The following is a 20,279-nucleotide window of genomic DNA, read 5'->3' as shown; positions in this document are numbered from 1 at the left end:
ACATAATTAATTAGGGGAGAATTTAATGTTTAAGTCTTGCACTTGCATTGGTCAGCTTTATGACTGGGTCAGGAGAGTGCTTGACAACTAGCCATCTCATCTGTTGTGCAGGAATTTAAAATGGGAATAACTCTGGAAAATGATGATTAGGTTTTGCAGGGATCGACATAATCCTGAAAATGACAACACTGCAAACAGTGTGAACAACCAGCATTTTTATTGCATTTGAGAATGCTAATGTCAGTAATTAGTACTGACTACACACATGAATTTTTTTATTGTCTGCATCAACAGACATGGAATGATGGATTACACTGATGTAAGGAATGAGTTCCTGTATGCCTCTACAATAATCTCTTAACTGGCAGCAAAACATTCAAAGCACCATGATAACACAATGTCCTCAAGCTGTACCATTTTCTAAACAACCCTTAAAGAAAGAGATTTTTATTCACTGGCTTTTGACAGTGTAAAGGCTGCGACTCTCATTCCTGACATTGAAGTTACCTGAATCATGGTACTTCGATCATGATAATGTATGCTTTTCTTAGAGAAAAAGCATGTAACAAATTATCTTTACATCTTGGCACCTTGAAAAGTTCTTTTTTTAAAAAAAAAATTATTCAACAGGTTGACACTCCCCAGTTTTAATTATCATTACTTCACTGCAACTGGCCCTGGAATTCATCATGCTAAGTATTCACGACAGCAGGAAGAGAAATGACTTCTTAAACTCTCTTCAAATCCTTCAAACTTTTAAGACAGCTGCAGAGGGCAGTGGCTGGACCTTTGTAAGCAAGAAGTATCAAAATAGCCTAACACAAACAAAACTGTACAAAATGCTTCATTCAATGTTAACTTAAAATTCTGACAACTGTACTACAGTTAAAGCAAAAAAAAGTATGGGATTTTCTCCCAAATGTCTTCTGTTATTCTCAAAGCAAGGGTTAATAAGTAAAATACATGTGCAGAACACTTTGCGGTTTCAATACATAGTTGTTTTCAAAGCTTTCTTTTAATATAGTCAATACAAAGCAGTTGCACAAAAGCAAATGTGATTTAACAGACTTTTTTTGTTTGGTTTAAAACAGTGTTTAAAAAGAAACAGAAAAGACAAAGGCTTGCACCGACACATTGGGATATTTATGTACAATGTAACAAACCCCCACCCTTTAGAAGCAACTGTATATCCAAACGGATACGGTGACAATGTTCAGTCATTGAAATCCTGTACATAAAGAGCCTGAGGTTCAGAGTTGATTCTGCTGAAAGGCTGTGGCACCTGCTAGATATGCAAGCTCTAATTTTGCTAGTCTTTAGACTAAACATGCAAGACATACAACTAAGTGCAACTGAGTGAAATGTTTTATTTTTCATTCCCTAAAAGTCTGAACTGAGGTATGCGTACTAACAGTTTCTCATGCTGTTAACTTTAGTCATGTCTAGCTACACATGCTGAGAATGTTCTAATCTAACCATCTTATTCCCTCAAATACAGAACTAACCAACAGGCCTCTCAGTTTGAAAGTATGGGATCTTTTCTCATAATCCCATTTGGCAACTAACTGCCTGTACATCCTCATGAAAAGCTGCTTGGAATGTGATTACAAATATATATTTCCAATTGGGATTAGGCTGAAAAAAACTGCTGTAACGTCTCTTGTACCAAGCGAATGAGTGCACAGTGTTTTTGTATGACAAACAAAACAAGCATCTTTGAAAAGAAATGTGCCAAAGTAAACCAAAAGTAAGTAACCTCAGCATAAACGAAAGTGGCATGCCATTTCCTAAAAGATTATTACATGGTCCAGTTCTATCTTGGAAGCTATTCCTTTGCTCTCTGTATTACCATTGGAATCTTGCATCTTCCGCTTTTTCGCATTATTCTCATCTGCACAGAAAAGTTCTACATTCACCTTCCCTTGATGGAATGCTCCCTCTCTCTCTTTTGTGGCCTTCGTGCATTAATTCCCTGTTTTGGTCACCAATATCTACAATCAAATCTTCCTACAGCAAGCAAACTTGGTCAGTAGAGGAAAAGAAATCTGTATTTTCAGAGATAACACCTTTGGTTCAAACATCCACCTGGCCTATTACAGACATTGTTAAAAGGGGATTTTAACATTGCAGGTTATTGTCCGTGCATCAGTCCATTTTTAGCCATTTCCCTCTAGATTCTGGTGCCTCCTTTGATTAACAATAAGAGGATATTTGGCTTCATCAGATAAAGCATCAAACAGAGAACATAATTTACCTTTAAGATCATCTTTGGTAATCTCAGAAAAATTATCTGATTTAAAAAAAACAGCAAAAATAAATAAAGCTCTGAAAGCTTTTTCAACTGACAACCTATATAGTCCTAAATAAATACATGAAGTGGGGTTGAGGGGAGGTGACAGAAAAGTGACCAGTTGCAGTCTTGAGACAGGAAAGATATTGTTATGGAAAACCATTCAATGACCTATATTAACAGAATTATCTTCTGTATGTAAAGTTTGCTTCAGGATCACAATAGGCGTGCAAGATAAGCTCTAGTGACTTAGCTTTCTTTCTACTTTGATACCTACTGTGAACTTTTTTTAAATTTGCTGAAATAACAAATCTCTATTGAGCTACTTAACACAGCACTGGACATAAAAAATCTTAACTGAAAAGCTTAAACTGCAGTGTAAATTATTATTTATACAGACAACATTTTTAAGCTCTACCTTCTTTCAATTCCTGTATCTCCTTACTACTCCTGAACCTGAACAACAGGACTAGGGTCTATGGTGCATATGTGCTGGAGACAAGAGATAGTTACCAAATGTCATTTTGTTCCTGTCATTCTGTCCCCATGTTTCACTAGCTGCATCATTCCTTGAAGTGAACCTTGCTCTGGAGTTTGGAACGTTGTCTCTGCCAGTTGGTGTTAAATGTTGGGTCCACTGATTGCTGACTCAAAGAAGACAAAATGAGCAGCACTGTTAAACAGTACACACAGCGGAAACTGGCCTGAGGTTCAATTGTTCCTTTTTTAAATAATCTCCATGAAGTTAAGGGGAATGGATGACAGAAAGGCTACGGGATGAGTGACAAATTTATGCGAGGCATTTTGTCCCATTGTTTTTAAAAAAAACTTAACATTCAATCACTACTGCTGAACACAGAGCTTAATGAAGTCCTCCAAAGGCTTGCGGCCTACAATTATAAAACTTCTTGGGTGCAGCAGAAGCAAACAGTGATACAGTAAATCTTCAGTCAATTATTTTTCACAAATTATTTCCCTACCCCATAAAACAAGTGTGGATTAAAGGCAGTGATATTGAAACAATCCACTTCGAGTACTGTGCAATTCACTTTTAGCCTCCGTCTTCCATTTGAATATGCAAGTTCTGGGAAGAGCTCTACCTGCAGTTTGAACGATTAACAGTTTTGATCAGACCCATGAGTCCAACTTGGCAGAACTGTAGTCCAAAGTCAGCAAGGGTGACAATACAGCTCAGTGACTTTCAACACTGATGTTGACTTCAGGAAAGGAAAATCCCAAGTACCAAACAAGTCCATCCAATGTACGTAGAATACAAATTCCTTTTTTTTTCCAACAAAAAGTAGAAAATAATCAGAAAACATTCCCCAATGGGGATTCTTTAATGGCACTAAAGTCATTTAAAACATTTCATTATTTTGTCAAAAAGGGGTTGAAAATTTCTCCAGACCACCACAGTAGGGAGAGATTTCACAGGGAAGTCTGACAAGCTTTCTTTTATCTTCAGCTCAGGAAATGATGGAAATTATGCTCATTCCATGTCTTCATTCCCTGGGTCCTCTTCAAATTCTCTGTCATTGTCCAACTCTGGACTATGATTCGCTGTTGTCACTAAAGACAGGGGCCCTTCCACATCCTCTGGGTCAAGTGGCTCTTCTTTGACATGGATAGGATACCTATAATAACAAAACCACACCATTTTACTTTGGGTAGCAACAAAGGAAGTCTGGAGTATAAATGATAGAGCATTTAAAAAAAAATTAAAATAGCTGAATCACTGCAAGAAGAAATCCATTAACTAGAAATAAACTCTCAAAAACATTCACACAAATACATTTTAAACTAATTAAACAATAGGTTTACAACATTTGAAAAAAAAATTAAATATAAGTAAGTGCAACAATGCAGCTGTTTATTTGTCAAGCACTTTGGAGGGGCTGATCACTGAGTATAATGCTGCTCTAGTTAACATGCAGAACCCGTGAGCCTTTTCTCTAGAGGATGACCCTGAGTGAGTTTCTATCATTAATCAACTTCAACTAAACACAGCAACCAGACACCATGATACATGCTTTAAACTCCAAATTAATGCATATTTTTACAAACTGTCAATAAGGGAAGAAAAGCACTGACACGAAACATAGGCTGAGGGGAAAAAGCCTGCTAAACACAACAGTGTGATAAGAAACTGCATTCCTAACTAGAATAATAATGCTGTCAGTTGTAAACAAGGCAGAACATGATCCCAGCCCATGGACTGGGCAAGGGATGCACTAAGGAGATAAGATCTGCCAAATTCTCATTACTGAATAGCACATGAATAACCCATGGGGGGAAATGTGGGTTGATTTTATGAAACCATAGTGATAACAATTGAAAAATGTCTTGTGTAAATCACATTTACAACAATCCAGTCAGAAACACAAATAGATTTTGGGGTAGCTTTGTCAGCACGCTCATGTAAACATGTCAGTAAGCCAACAGTGCCTTCGAGTGACCAGAATTAAAATAAGACAGTGTGTTTAAAATGATTTTATTTCTTTTGCTTAACTATCATGCACTAAAACAGGAAGTGGAAAAAGCAGAGAACGCCCTTGCTACTTTCAAAACAATCAACTTTTTAAAGACATTCATTATTACCTTTTTAAAAAAAGGAGCAATATATTTGACTTTGTTACTCTCCGTCCCAACCTGCAGCAATAAACCTTGCACTTAAATTCCCTATAATAGCAACATATTTTTCCATGTTTATTTGGCAAATCAAAATCTATTTATTTGTTTGATTTATAAACAGAATGACTTTCAACAAAACTCCACATTTGGAAGCATAATGTGCTTTGTTGCTAACTTCAGAGCATATCAGGATGGAAGTGTCATCTTGACGCTGTAACTAACCTACTGGATATGTACTTTCAAAGATTAACAAAGAGTTTGGTGCTTTTTTTAGCCACAATGAGAAACATGTCTCAATTAACAATACATACTGTCTCACTAATGTGTTTTTATAAAAATAAAGCATTCAACAACATTGCAAGAAGCTACACCAGCAAGTGGTCGATCAAAACTACTTCATGGGGAAGGATTTTACACATCAGGTACAAAGTAGTGTTGATTTTATCTTAGTTACTGTTCATGCATGATGTGACACAGTAAACAAGAATGAATTCAAAGATCAAGTGTTTATCTAATTGCTATCAACAAAATAATGAGCATACAGGCATTCCACAAGGAAAGGTAAACTTGTACAGTGTATACCACAACTTAAATACACTGAATCAAATATAATTTAACTAACTTTAAAAATGAATGCAACTTCTGGATTAATTTCTGTATGCCATTCAAAATACACAACACGAGGCAAATGTATGAGATGTAACAAGCCACATCAATTAATCATAAAATCTAATCTCACATTTGTAGATGTTTCCCTTTAACTGACAGTGCTACAGATTGCAAATATGATGCAATTTTCTAGCCTTAACTTGCGCGAATTTGCTCAATAATCCCTATAAATACTGAATATCCAGAGGGACTGCACACCCACCCATCCTGCCTGCCTTACCCTTCCTGTTCCAGAATTCTGCACTCAGCATCATCCATATATAGCATGGACAGTAATCTCCCATTACTTCATACTGTTATATATGCACTCATTATATTGTCGGCTGGTATTATAATGTTCCTATTAATTTTCCTTTTGATATTTTAAGAGTGATCGATAAATCACAAAGCCTTACAGATGAGCCACCATTAATGCTCAGCAATTCTGCTGTTTGCAACATATTATTTTAAGCTTATAATGCAAGGAAGTGAATGAGCAGTTTTATTCCACAAAATTTATGACAACATTTAGATTTACGGTGGCTGCCGGCAAAATTATTCAGCACCTTTGATTGGCTGCATTGTTAGCAGAATCAATTGCTATGCAAAATGATGCAAAGGATTGTACTCTAACCAGGTTATATTAAAAATCAACTTTGCTGTAGGCCACCTTGGATCTAATCATGCCAATCTTTGAATTTGTTTTCACACACTTGTTTGAAAAGTTATTTTTCTGACCGATGATCGAATCGAGCTGTGGAACCTCACATCCAGCTCTGGCACTGAAATTACACAATACAGGGTGGCACTTGCTAACATGACAGTTCTTCATCTTCAATCAAGTTTCACAATTCATGGTTTCCTCAAAGAATACTAAGGGCAATGCTGAAAATAAGCTGAGCTTTTTCAAATTTACTTAGATTTCATGTTCATGAGGAAGATGAATAAAGAAAAAAAAAAATTGTTGGCTAGTGTTTACTGTGACAGATTCATTCACAGTTTTGCCATAGTTGTAGTAACAGGAGATGATGTCTATCAAAAGGCATAGAGAATAGAGCATCGACGGGAAACACCTGAGATCTGAGACTCAATCTTTAAGCAGTGATAGCCAGTGTTGTAATGAAAACCTATCAATAGTGCAAACATTCCTATTGCTAGTAGGACTGGAAAAGTTATCTTTTTAATCACTTCAAAAGTAAAATCTAAAAAAACATAGGTATTTTTGTGTAGATCTTGCTACAATTAAAATACTGCACAAACATCAAACCAGATAGTTGGAATCTATTCATTTCCATCTTGAAGAATGCCACACCACTGGTTCTGACAATCAGAGTTTAAAAAGCTACAAACAATAGGAAATAAAAGTGGTTTAATACTCATTCAAATGCATTTAAGTGAAAATAAAAACCTCCAGACAGCATTTATAAGTCACTAATCTCAACATTGAAATAGGTGTGTCATTTTTTTTCCCAGAACATTTTGTAGTGGGTGGTACACTATGTTAGAATATCAAACAGGCAGTAGCAGGGGCGTGGTAGGATATGGTTTTGTATGTGGAAGTTCCCCACACATTAGCTTCCTGAGCACAGCTGCATTGCCAGGGAGTTAGTGAATGGAGGTCAAAGCCTTACTAAGATGGACCAAAGTACAATTGGCATTGAAGCCACAAAAAGAGTCAGTAACATGACAGACTACCAGAAATCAGGGGTGAGTGGGGCTTGCTGTTGAACCATCCCACTGATGATAGAATTTGTGGATAAGAATTAGAAGTGTAAAAAAATAAATGGGGTACATAAAGTTCTTTGATTTTTAAGTGAAGACCATTTTTCATGTAAGTCTTCAGCATGATGCTGAACCAAGCCATGAAAGACCTCAACAATGAAGACGCTGTTTACATACGGTACCGCACGGATGGCAGTCTCTTCAATCTGAGGCGCCTGCAAGCTCACACCAAGACACAAGAGAAACTTGTCCGTGAACTACTCTTTGCAGACGATGCCGCTTTAGTTGCCCATTCAGAGCCAGCTCTCCAGCGCTTGACATCCTGCTTTGCGGAAACTGCCAAAATGTTTGGTCTGGAAGTCAGCCTGAAGAAAACTGAGGTCCTCCATCAGCCAGCTCCCCACCATGACTACCAGCCCCCCCACATCTCCATCAGGCACACAAAACTCAAAACGGTCAACCAGTTTATCTATCTCGGCTGCACCATTTCATCAGATGCAAGGATCGACAATGAGATAGACAACAGACTCGCTAAGGCAAATAGCGCCTTTGGAAGACTACACAAAAGAGTCTGGAAAAACAACCAACTGAAAAACCTCACAAAGATTAGCGTATACAGAGCCGTTGTCATAACCACACTCCTGTTCGGCTCCGAATCATCACCTACGGCTCCTAGAACGCTTCCACCAGCGTTGTCTCCGGTCCATCCTCAACATCCATTGGAGCGCTTTCATCTCTAACGTCGAAGTACTCAAGATGGCAGAGGTCGACAGCATCGAGTCCACGCTGCTGAAGATCCAGCTGCGCTGGGTGGGTCACGTCTCCAGAATGGAGAACCATCGCCTTCCCAAGATCGTGTTATATGGCGAGCTCTCCACTGGCCACCGTGACAGAGGTGCACCAAAGAAAAGGTACAAGGATTGCCTAAAGAAATCTCTTGGTGCCTGCCACATTGACCACCGCCAGTGGGCTGATATCGCCTCAAACCGTGCATCTTGGTGCCTCACAGTTTGGCGGGCAGCAACCTCCTTTGAAGAAGACCGCAGAGCCCACCTCACTGACAAAAGGCAAAGGAGGAAAAACCCAACACCCAACCCCAACCAACCAATTTTCCCCTGCAGCCGCTGCAACCGTGTCTGCCTGTCCCGCATCGGACTTGTCAGCCACAAACGAGCCTGCAGCTGACGTGGACTTTTACCCCCTCCATAAATCTTCGTCCGCGAAGCCAAGCCAAAGAAGAAGGTATTTGTACTTGCAGCTAAATTAATTAACAATTTAATGGCATGGGTCAATATCTCCCAGATAAGGCTCCTCGAAGCAACTAGCAAATGCACAGTTCTACATTCTTCTGTATTGCTACGGAAAACAAAAGTGACTCCTCCCAAACTGACGACAATAATTATACCTGATCACAAGTTCCAGCAGGTTCAGGTTGCCAGGTACTGGATGATCAGAGTGAGCTCTGATGAAAAAGTTGACCTAACTTGAAAGTCTTCCCTCTTGCTTGGTATACTGATCAAAAACAAATCATGGTACATTTTGTTGGAGACTAGAATTTACGCAAAGGTTTAACTGCTACATTAATGGTGATAATGTGCAGTAATCTCATCAGATTCATATGGAGAGAGATTCACATGAACATCATCTGCCTCTTCCCATTGTGTATCTTTGGTTAATTCATTCAGTGATAAACCTAACTTAATTGTTTTATGTACCTGGGCAGCAAGCAACATTGTATCTATTCATTGCATTTATATACATGACAATGGATCTTCATCATCATCTCATAACTCCCAGTGTGCTTTTTGAGGGATTCCCCTTTACTACCGACTTGAAAAGTTAGCCTGTGAATGCATCCCCGGCACTTGTATATCAATGGCTCAATGTATTGTGAGGTACATTACTCTTAATCTATATTGGCTACAATAATGATTATCTACCATCAATATGAATAGCAAGCCAAATAAAAAAGCTTTGCAGAATGGAGCCCCTGCAAAAAAAGTGTATTCTGTGTTAAGTTCCGCGCTTTAAGTAGGGTGGCAGTTATCAGCAGACAAAAAGATTTTGAGCCAACACTTAAGTGATAGGAGCAGAGATTAATTAATTGATGTGCAAGAGGACTGGCAAAGCAGCATGTGAGGATATATTATGTTTTCTGGTGTCTCTGTTATTTACTGCATAACTGTAATGAATGGAGAGAGAACTGAGTCATTTGTTTCCAGACAAACTTGGCAATAGTGGAAGGTGTTCAAAAAATAGTCTTTCTACAAGGGGATCCCTTATTGCCTATCCAGTCAGTGCCTCACTTCTTCAACAAATGCAATGATGAAGCCCATGATCATTTCCCCTCAGAGACTTCATTATCACCCTTCAATATCTGGTCTCCGGCAGAGCTTCATGGTGCTCAGGTGTCCTCTTCCAGAGGCGTCAAACGTGCTTTAGAGAAAGTAAAGATCAAAAGCCACAAAAATAGAAGGTAGTCCTTGTCTGAAGATCAATTTCTCTGACTAGTACTGGGCACTAAAAATGCCAAATGGCATGGAGTCTCTCAAGAAGAAAACATTCATGGCATTGACCTTCAGAAATTTCTTTTTAATAATCCACAAATTCTTGAACATTCAGGGTTTAAGAGACCAGGTGCCTTCATGGGAACGTGAATGAAGTCAACTGCAGTATGCACTTCAGAGGAGCTAGAATTTTGCGACCATTTCACTACAATCTAATTACATAAAGCCATTCCTCCACAAAGAGTGTTCTATCTAGCACTGCAGTAAGAAGGAAGGTGAAATAAATAGCGAAGATCAGCAGCTGGAAATACAAAAATGAGAGCTCTGTAACCTTGACATTCCCCAATCCAGGAGTCAGGAACAAGAGCATGGGTACAACTCAGCAGTATATCCTGAAAACCTCATTCTGCAAACACATGGCTCATCGAGGAGTACAAGGTATCTCTAATATGATCATTTCAGTACCACTAATCCCATGGTTCCTGGAACTCCCTGCTGTTATTAGTGATGACTGTACCTTTGGCAATCTCTGCTTGACCAAGCCAGTATACTTGAACATCAGATCAGAATATTAGTTTAGGAGACTACAGTTCTCGCTGTCCTTGTGAATGAAAATAACTATTTGGATAAAGGAATGAAGGGCAGTTGCTACCTACAGTAATCTCAATTCCTTTGGGCAAAATAAAAGAAAAATCAGAAATAAATGATCCATTTTGGCTCAAATGCACAAACCAGAGTACCCGCGGTCAGCTAGTGTATCATCTGTTATCACTTCATTGTCTGAGCAATGATGAAATACATCTACGTAATCACAAGTTTCAAAAACACTGAAACTAAACTTTGATGAAGATTTGAATGTTTAGCTGTTTGAAACTAAAAAAAAATGAGGAGAGGGTTAAAAAACCAACACAGACAGAAAATGAGATCACAATGACACCAAGAATCAATTCCTTGCAGCCTCCAGGTCAGTGCAATCATGAAGAAAGCTCGCCAGCAGCTCACACTATGTGAGGGGTTGGAGGAGATTCTGTATGTCAGTGAAGACTCTTGAAAGCAAAAGGAGTACCAGCAGAGCATTCTGGCTGGTTGTATCACTATCTAGTACAGAGGTGCCAATGCTCAGGACTAGAAAAAAGGGTTGTTAACTCGGCCTGTAACATCAAGGACAGCAATCTTCACTCCATCGAGGACATCAATAAGAGGCGGTGTCTTAAGAAAGCAGGACCCCCACCACCCAGGCCATGCCCTCTTCACTCTGCTCCCATGGGGAAGGTGGTACAGGAGCCTAAAGACAAGCACTTAGTGGCACAAGGACAACTACTTTACCTCTTCCAATAGATTCTTGAGTGAACTATAGACACCGCTTTCCTTTGAAAATTTTTTGCTCTATTTTTATTAATGTTGTGAGGTGGCATGCAATGAATGTTTACTCTGTGATGCTGTCGCAAAACAACAAATTTCATGACACGTTCATGATAATAAATTCTGATTCTCATTCTGAATACTGCCACTCTGATCACCTCACATAAGATTATTGTATACAAAAAGTAAACAGAAGCTACGTTTGTGTACTCACATTGTTTGCAGTGGAGAACGTCCTGGACTGCTGTCACTCTCGTTGCTATTTGAATGCTCCACTGTGCCATTTAGCTCCTCGTGGATAGCACTCACCATTGTGGCTACAGTGGCATTTCCCATGGAAGCAGTAGTGTATAGAGGTATGTTATTTTCAGCCATTGAAACCTACAAAGCACACATGAAAAGCTTAAATTCTGGGCATTGTATAATAAAATCTCACATAATAATTTATAGGCATCTAAATAATTGCCATTTCCAAAATGGTAGGCAGGAATCAACAAGTACTTTGCATTTTCATACGCTGATGTTCATCAAGACCAATAAGTTCTCTCCAAAGCTTACTTCTGGTGAATGGATAATGTTTATTAATTTGTTTAAAAAAAAACATTTTGATCACATGGACTGGAGCAAGAGGGAGATGGACACTAATTGATACTACTATGAGTTTCTTTACAAAAAATGTTTTGGTTTCCGTATTCTGGCTCCTCATACAATTACAATCCAATCAAATAAACTATTATGGTTCCCTGTGTCTTTATTATCATTAGATGCAGTAGGAAACTTCTCTCTCCCAAAATGCATCACAACCACAATTTGTTGAATTATAGCATTTTATCACTGTGAACGCAAAATTAAGGCCCAGTTCACAAACACCCATATTAGTTGGAAGTAAGAACTATGCTTCAGGAACTTCCCAGTGTTTCAATTGAAGATTTAAAGTTTGAAATACAAAATTCAGACTTCTTGCTTTCATGTAATTAACATATTTTGGCGTATAAGATGACCCTTGAAGCACCAAAAACGGGTGTGGTCTTATAGGCCAGATACAAAAACATGACCTTAAAATTCTACTCAAAATACCATTTGGTTGGTTCCATAACCCACTCAGATCCTCCCTCCACCCCCCGACAAATTTTTAAGCTACCGGAATATTAGAAAGAAATTTTTATTGTAAAAAACACATCGTCAATCCTTCAAAATCACTATCACCATTTGAGGCCACGCCCAACAGCTCAGTCAATTCATGTATTTTTGGGGTCATCTTATCCACGCTATATAAGATAAAACCATGAAATTCAGGCTGAAATTGGGGATCCGTCTTATCTGAAAGTCGTCATATACGCTAAAATATATGGTACCAAAAATACACATGACAAGACAAGGAGGAGGTTGATCATTCAAACTTCCCTGAAATACCAATGATCAGGAATAGGTGTGGTGTGCCTCTACTTATGTCGGGCCAGACAAATAGAAAACTGTCTATAATTCAGCACAGAGGTTCCATTTTAGACTACAGGTATTTGTTTTTTTGTCTGATCATTTTTTCTGTAAAAGGTAACTTCATATTAGTGCAGCTATCATATTGTTATGACAAATTCCTGTGGACCAGTCATCTGCATTTAGCATTCCCAAGGAAAACACTTCTCCAATAATCTTTGATGACAGTGAGGGAGCAGTAAATAAAGTCATCCTTTTTGGTTTTATAGACTTGTTTTGAAGGCCAAAATGGGACACTCAAAAGAATCAATGAGAAGAAGGTATCTGGCCAAAAACAGTAAATTGTAAATCTAAATGCTACAACATATCAGTATCAGCCAAAAGTAATTGGAAGCATTTTAATCTCTTGCCACAGCACTTATGCAATCAATAACTCTGGAATTTTCTGAGTGTGTGTTAGTAATTTATTCATCTGACAGCAGCTAATGCTCTGTTGTGTGGGAGTAGTGAAGAAGAGATGTGTGACAAGTACACAAAGCAGACTAAGTTGGATCAGTAACAGCCACAGCACTTGATTACCTAGGTTCGATGCGCCTCAGTTGGCAGGAGACTGCAACTCAAGTATGTCAACAGTTGTCCTGCAGGGATCCCAACCAGATGAATTCTACGCTATTCAAGCTTTATGCAATAGGGATGTTCGAAGACAGAAGCCAGCTGCTTTTCTGCACCTGGTCTGCCAGGGAAATAAATGAATCACTGCATTTTGAAGTAATCAACCATATGCACTTCACAAGTAGCTAGGCACTTATATTGTATATTCCTATTGATAACTTTGTGACATATGTACCAATTCACATACTTAGCAAAACCCTCAGGGTATCCAAGCAGAAATGTCTATTGATCCATCAATGACCCTATGATACGCAATTTGGAAAAAAATACATCATTGTACAGTAGCTGGGGGTAAAAACAAGGAACACTCATCATTCCAAAAATGAAATGCAGCACTCTTTTTGGAATTGATAATTTGCATTTTGAACTGCTTATTTAAAATATTTCACGAGGCTACCATCTTCAAGGGCTGCAGATGTTAGCTTATCAAAATTGCAGGTCCTTAGTGATTTCCACTTTATTTTTGCCATTAATTATTTCTTTTTTGCTTGCACTTCTTTTCCGAACCAGATCTTCCTTAGGATCAGCTCCGTTCAGGGGTTCAAATCAATAAGACCTGAAATTCTCAAACCAGTTCTGTGCCACTTATTATATGCCTTGACCAGCAACATTTGTGCAACAAACCAATGTTTGATGACAACTTGCCTGTTTCAATAAATTAGTCATTCAGGTAAATTAAGTTTCTCAGTCACAAGGTCTGTGAAAGTGCAGAAGCATAATCAGTGCAGCCTCTGCAATAGTCAATAGAACATTTAGAAAAATGCTATAACACCCCAAGGAGCATGACATTGCATGGTTAGCCATTTTACTGGAAAAGATGCAGTGCAGAGCAGACACCTATCACAATTCAGGGGCTCATTCCCAAGCCCTCCCAGTGTACTTTGTTATCTGCCATAATCCTTTTGCAGATTTTCTTTTAAGTTTACCTTTGAACAACTGTCTTTGATCCATTATTAAGGAATCTAAGTCTACAACATGCATTTTAGTTAAGATTTCAATGCAGGTGAGGAATATGTTTAGTATCTGGACACATGGCTCAAATTCCAGTCCTTTCAATTAAATTTCTGGAGGTACATTTATAAGAAAATCAAAATACAAAAGAAGTTACTGCTGATTTTCTACTTAAGGTCAAATTTTCTTATTGAGGGAACCATGATTGAGCCAGTCATTGGAAGTCTCACAATACAATGCAAATGCAGATCCTGAGACTTCAACATCCTTCTGATGGTACTGGTAATGGTGATTTAGATTTAGACAATTACAGCACAGTAACAGGCCATTTCAGCCCACGAGTCTTTGCCGCCCAATTTACGCCAAATTACCCTACACCCCTGGTACATTATGAATGGTGAGAGGAAACCGGAACCCCCAGGGAAAACTCACGAAGAGAATGTATAAACGCCTTGCAGACAGCGTGGGTTTCAAACCCTGGCCCTGATTGAAGGTGCTATAAAGGCATTGAGCTAACTGCTACGCCAACTGTGGCACCCCATGGTTGGTTCAGTCTTGAAACAAACATTTCCACTGCTATTGACAGGAAATATGCCTGAAATTTGATAGATTGGATGCACCTTTGATTGCAATACCCTGTTTTTAATCGGTCAGCTATCTCTGAGGTATTGGCAAATGTTGATGATGAAAATTAATAACGTACCTGGAAAAGGAAATAAGAAGAAATATCACAGCAAGAAGGGACAGATCCCTTGGAATTTTATCTGAAGCCAAAATCCAATGCAACAAAACAAGACCACCTGCAGTTATGTTGACATTCTAAGGAAGGGTGAATAAGGCTGAACTCCATTAATTAGTTTGCTGTATTGGGATGAAGTCCATAACTTTTGCACACAATACTATCAGTTAACAAATCAATATTTTTCAAAGGAGAACTAGCAACAAATGGGAATGACTGCACGCTGTGTATCTTGCAAGGTATTACTGACTGCAACTAAACAACATTAAGGCCAATGAACCTTCATGATACAAAGAGGTTTTCACTCTATCAATGCTCAGCAGGTGCATGTGAGATTGCCACCAGGGAATCGTATGGATCCCTGTCCATTTTCTTTGCTGTTTATTATGATAGGTTAAAATAGTGTCAATCATGTACTCTAGCCAGATTCAGCACAAATATCAAAGGCTGGAAGTTGGCAACAATAGCTATCCTCTTCACACCTGATTAAAGATACTCTTCCAAAACCCACATTCTACCATCTACTGAGCAGAGGACTGCAATGCTCAAACAATACTTCCTGCAACAAAGCCAAGACAGAGTGACACAATATCGGTGAGATGTTAATTGAATATCAAAATCAAATTCATTTTATTAGTTACTGCATCCAAAAGTACATCCTCATTTACAGATTCTCTACCTCAACCTAGATAATATGCTGCATTTTATAGAGTAGAACTTGGTACTATGACTACAAGAATCCCATCTTTATGGCAAACTTTAGTGAAATACTAAGAATTTTCCATGGTTGTGAGATCTTGAACTGAAATCTATATGACTTGCTTGTGTGGATATGACTTCCATATCTTTTAATCTGACCTAAAATTAATATATCAGTTAACGCAATGGCTGGCACCGTCCCCTTCTTTACAACAGCTATTCTTCATTTTTCAGTGCAGCTGAAAGAATAGCAAAGCTGCGTTTGCCTGGACAATGGACAAACTACATGGGTCATAGAATGTTCTCTAACAGGTTATATGGTAGGCACAACTACAACTAGTTGGGATTGTCCTTAGACATTAAAAATTTATTGATTTTTTTTCCATTATGCCCTGCTTGCCAAGTGGGCTTCATGACTTTGCCATTTAATCATTTCCCAACTATTATCATGTTTTATCACTGGATTCATGATCTTTTCATCGTTTGTACAGTATTGGTGAAGGGGCTTCTTAGCTGCCAGAAAAGTATTAATGGATGATTATTGGAAGTGCCTTGTGATTGAATGGTTCTTTTCCTCTCCTGGCAACTGAATCATACTTCATGAAACTACTTTTTAAAATTGGCACAATTCAACTATAAATCCATAATATACTTGAAATTCAAATATTACTGGTGAAATTACTTTTGTAGTTGTATCCACTACTTTTGCTAAAAGCTACAAAGAAAATATAACCTGTGGGGCTATGGTTTCCACTTTTGTCCAAGTAAGATTCATGACAATTTTGATTATCACTACCAGAAGAAGGTCAAAAATGTGTGGATATAAAATATATAAATTTTGTTCATTGTGATTTCTGTTCTTGGGATTAAAAAAATACAACTACACTGCATTTTTTAAATAAAGAACATTCAGTAGTCTGCAATTTAATGTCTTGGCATAATTAATCAAAAGTAGTATGGTTTTCCATATATCTTTGCAATATTATTGCAGGAAGTTTGAAAAATCTGATTCATCCATGATTCCCAACTATTTTTCAGCTCTGTATAGATAGCAATGGCATCTAAACTAATAGAGCACCTCAATCATAGACTAGGTTATTATAAAACTAAGCACATCACCTCTATTCACAATACTGAAATGACCTGACATGACTTAAAAAACACAAGTAGATATCAACAACAAAAAAAGGAGTTGTTTTTAAAATGTCATATTCAAAAACATCCTGCACTCACAATGTTTACATAGCTGGAGCAAAAAGGGTTACAAATGCAAATAATGGTCTAGTCCGACTAATAAATACTGGAAAGGAAGCAACTTTCCCAAGGAGGGGAAAAAAAATCAGATTATGTGGAGTTACTGTGCCCCAATTTCATAAGCAATGCCTGTACATGCTACTACAGTCAGATACTGAAGGCAAACGTTGTAGCTGCTACCAATTGAAATATTTCAATAACTGGAAGATATGAATTGTAGATTTTTTAAGAGTGACTCTTAAGTATATCTGAATCAACATTACGTGAGAGTTGCCCAGACCACCTTGTCTGCATCATTTAAACGGTCTGTCATGATTTGTACAGTATATCAATATGTCAATAGATATATGTGTATATGTAGGGACAAAGATACTTTTTCCCTTTATTTGCTGCTGTGCTCCACAGTTTTAAATATGTAACCAAACAATTCACATGTGATTAAAGTGTACACTCCAGGTTTTATTCCAGGTTACTTGTATACATTTCAGTTTGACCATGCAGAAATCACAGCACTTTTTATGCATAGCCCCTTCATTTCAGGGCCCCATAATATTTGGGGTGTTGTAATGGCAAATATTAAAGTAGTAATTTTTAGTACTTTGTTGCATATCCCTTGCACGCATTGACTGCTTGAAGTCTGATTCATAGACATCACCAGGTGCTGAGTATCATCTCTGGTGATGCTGTTTCGGGGGCTTGTTGTCTGAGGTTTTCTCTTCAGCAGAGTAAGGAATGTTCAATTGAATTTAGATTAGGTGACTGACTTGGTCATTCAAGAATTTTCCAGTTTTCAGCTTTGTAAAATTCCTTTGTTGCAGGATGAAGAGCTGTCCAATGAGTTTGGAGGCATTTGTTTGAACCTTAGCAGATAAGATGTTTCTATACTTCTCAGAATTAATTTTGCTACAGCCATCAGCAGTTACATCAACAACGAAGATAGGTGTGCCAGTACCTGTGGCAGCTATTCGTGCCCAGGCCATAACACTCCCAACCACAAATGAGGTGGTATGCTTTGGATCTTGGGTAGTTCCCTTACACCTCCACACTTCGCTCTTGCTATCACTTTCATACAAGTTAATCTTGGTCTCACCTGTCCACAAGACCTTTCTCCAGAATTCTGCAGGCATTTTTTAAATACTTCTTGGCAAACTGCAATCTGACCATCCTGATTCTGTGGCAACCTAGTGATTTGCATCTTGCAGTGTTGCCTCTGTCTTCCTGTTAATGATGTCTCCTGCAGACAGTAAACCTTGACACATCCACACCTGCCTCCTGAAGAATGTTTCTGATCTGTCCAACAGGTGTTTGGGGATTATGAGGAGAATTCTTCTGTCAACTGCAGTGGAGGTCTTCCTTGGCCTACCAGTCCCTTTGTGATTACTGAGCTCATCATACACTCTTTCTTCTTAATGATGTTGGTAATCCTAAGGTTTGGGTGATGTCTCTTATTGTTTTATTCTTGGTTGTCACCCTCATAATGGCTTCTTTGACTTTCAGCCCTCAAGTTGAAAAATGTAACTACACATTCCAATGAAGATAAAAAGCTTAGAAACAAGTCTAGCTCTCCTTTAACTGCCTCAATGTCGCAAATAAACATACCGGAATAATCTTAACGCTCGTGAAGCCAAATATCCCAAAAATTATGGAACCCTGAAATGGGGGAACTACTGTATATTTTGGAGTATAAGATGATCCTTGAAGCACCCAAAAAATAGGTCGTCTTATAGGCCAGATACAAAAACATGATCTTAAAATTCTACTTAAAATACCACTTGGTTGGTTCCAGAACCCACTCAGATCCCACCCTACAACAAATTTTTAAGCTACTGGTATATTAGAAAGAAATTTTTATTGTAAAAAAAACTTCTAAAACCCTTCAAAATCACTATCACCATTTGAGGCAAAGAACTCGGCGAGCACACTCGGAGTCTCACTGTTTACACTGTCATCATACGGGTCCCAGTCTGAATATGATAAGTTGGCTTCCATTTCATCGTCAGTGTCCCACGATAAATCACCCTTCGTACATTCCACTGCACTAGAGATACCACTCTTTTTGAAAGATTTTGCGCTTGATGTTGACTTCTAACTTCAAAGTCTTTTAATTTAAAACTTTGCTTCACGCTTTCTTCATTTTGTTGGAGGCCCCATGATAACACCCACCTACTGGCCACGCCCAACAGCTCAGTCCATGCGACACCAGCAGTTTGGTTGTAATGCCGTGAAAAGGGATTCGTTATTCTATCAGTTATTCTTCTTGCAATAATACTTCTGTACTGCTTATGTAAACTTATTTTTCGTCTGATCATTAGTATTCAATTCGAAGTTAAGAGGGTGAGAAAGTAGATTTTAGAATATAATGAAAATATAAGTTTTAAAATGGTGACTAAAAAGGAGGTTGTACAGGCAAACCCTGCTATATGTTACTTCAATCAATGCCAAATTCTGTTACTGTGATTTGGAAAACTGTGACCACTTTCTGTTTTACGTGTGTAATTATTCAGTTATTGTGAGATCTCTCTGAACATTTCTGTAAAACTCGAGTAACAAGTAGATCATGTGAACGGCCCTAAATAAAATAGGTGCAAATGACGGTCAGACTCAGTGTGTGCACCCTATTAAATGTGGATAAAAGGAAATGTGGAAAAGAATCTGACTGTGATATTCAAAGGAAAATAAAAAAAAAACAATTACTTTAGAAGGAAAACTTGAAGTTATTAAATGATATGAAGATAGTGCCAGAAATGTGAAAATCAGACATGATCTGGGCTACAATGAGTCAACGGTACATATCATTTTAAGTAAGAAGCACGAATATAAAGAACAAGGTAAAGTTGCTCTAAGCATGCAAATTACTCGAAACAGAAGTCCATTAATGATTGAAATGGAACGGCTGCTTCATCTTTGGATTGAAGATTGTAAACAAAGGCGAATATCACTTTGTACAAGAAACATTCAAACCAAAGCTTTAAACATATTTTCGATGCTTAAAGAAAATAAATTTCAAGGATATACGGATACTTTTGCTGAAACTTTAGGTTTGACCGCTTTAAACATCGACCAGGATGACACAACGTAAGAATTACAGGGCAAGCTGCTCGCACTGTTAAAAATGTTGCTGCAAAATTGCCCAAAAATTTTCAAAGACAATTTGAACTTGTTGAAGCCACCAAGGATTTTTAAAATCTAAATGTCGACCCTAACATGGAAAGAAGCGTGGAGGTCCGCAGCAATTTAGAAAACGCAATCGCTAACTATAGGAAATTACATAATGAGAAAAAAAAATCAAAAACTGAGCAGTCAACTTTGGATAGATATTTTTCTCAGAAATAATTTAGTTATGATGTAATTATGAAATAAATGAAAAATA

At 38.0% G+C, this 20,279-nt stretch overlaps 1 protein-coding gene across 26 annotated transcripts in view; it reads right to left on the bottom strand.

Moving 5' to 3' along the window:
- Positions 1 to 200: 200 nt before the first annotated feature.
- foxp1b (forkhead box P1b) overlaps positions 201 to 20,279 on the bottom strand; it is a 577,308-nt gene continuing 557,229 nt past the window's right edge. For 24 of the 26 annotated variants that reach the window (XM_069937046.1, XM_069937049.1, XM_069937060.1 and 21 more), the window contains 2 exons: positions 11,375 to 11,541; positions 201 to 3,924 (listed from right to left, as the gene is read on the bottom strand). In XM_069937046.1, coding sequence (XP_069793147.1) covers positions 3,780 to 3,924; positions 11,375 to 11,541 — 312 coding nt within the window. In that variant the 3' untranslated portion in view covers positions 201 to 3,779. Of the gene's footprint in view, positions 3,925 to 11,374; positions 11,542 to 13,181; positions 13,328 to 20,279 lie in introns of those variants that run through there. The other 2 variants (XM_069937059.1, XM_069937058.1) reach the window with 2 other exon arrangements.

Source organism: Narcine bancroftii, chromosome 5 (assembly GCF_036971445.1).
Source record: "Narcine bancroftii isolate sNarBan1 chromosome 5, sNarBan1.hap1, whole genome shotgun sequence".
NCBI lineage: Eukaryota > Metazoa > Chordata > Chondrichthyes > Torpediniformes > Narcinidae > Narcine > Narcine bancroftii.
The sequence above is the reverse complement of the archived record's forward strand: the minus strand, read 5'-3'. Positions and strand labels throughout refer to the sequence as shown.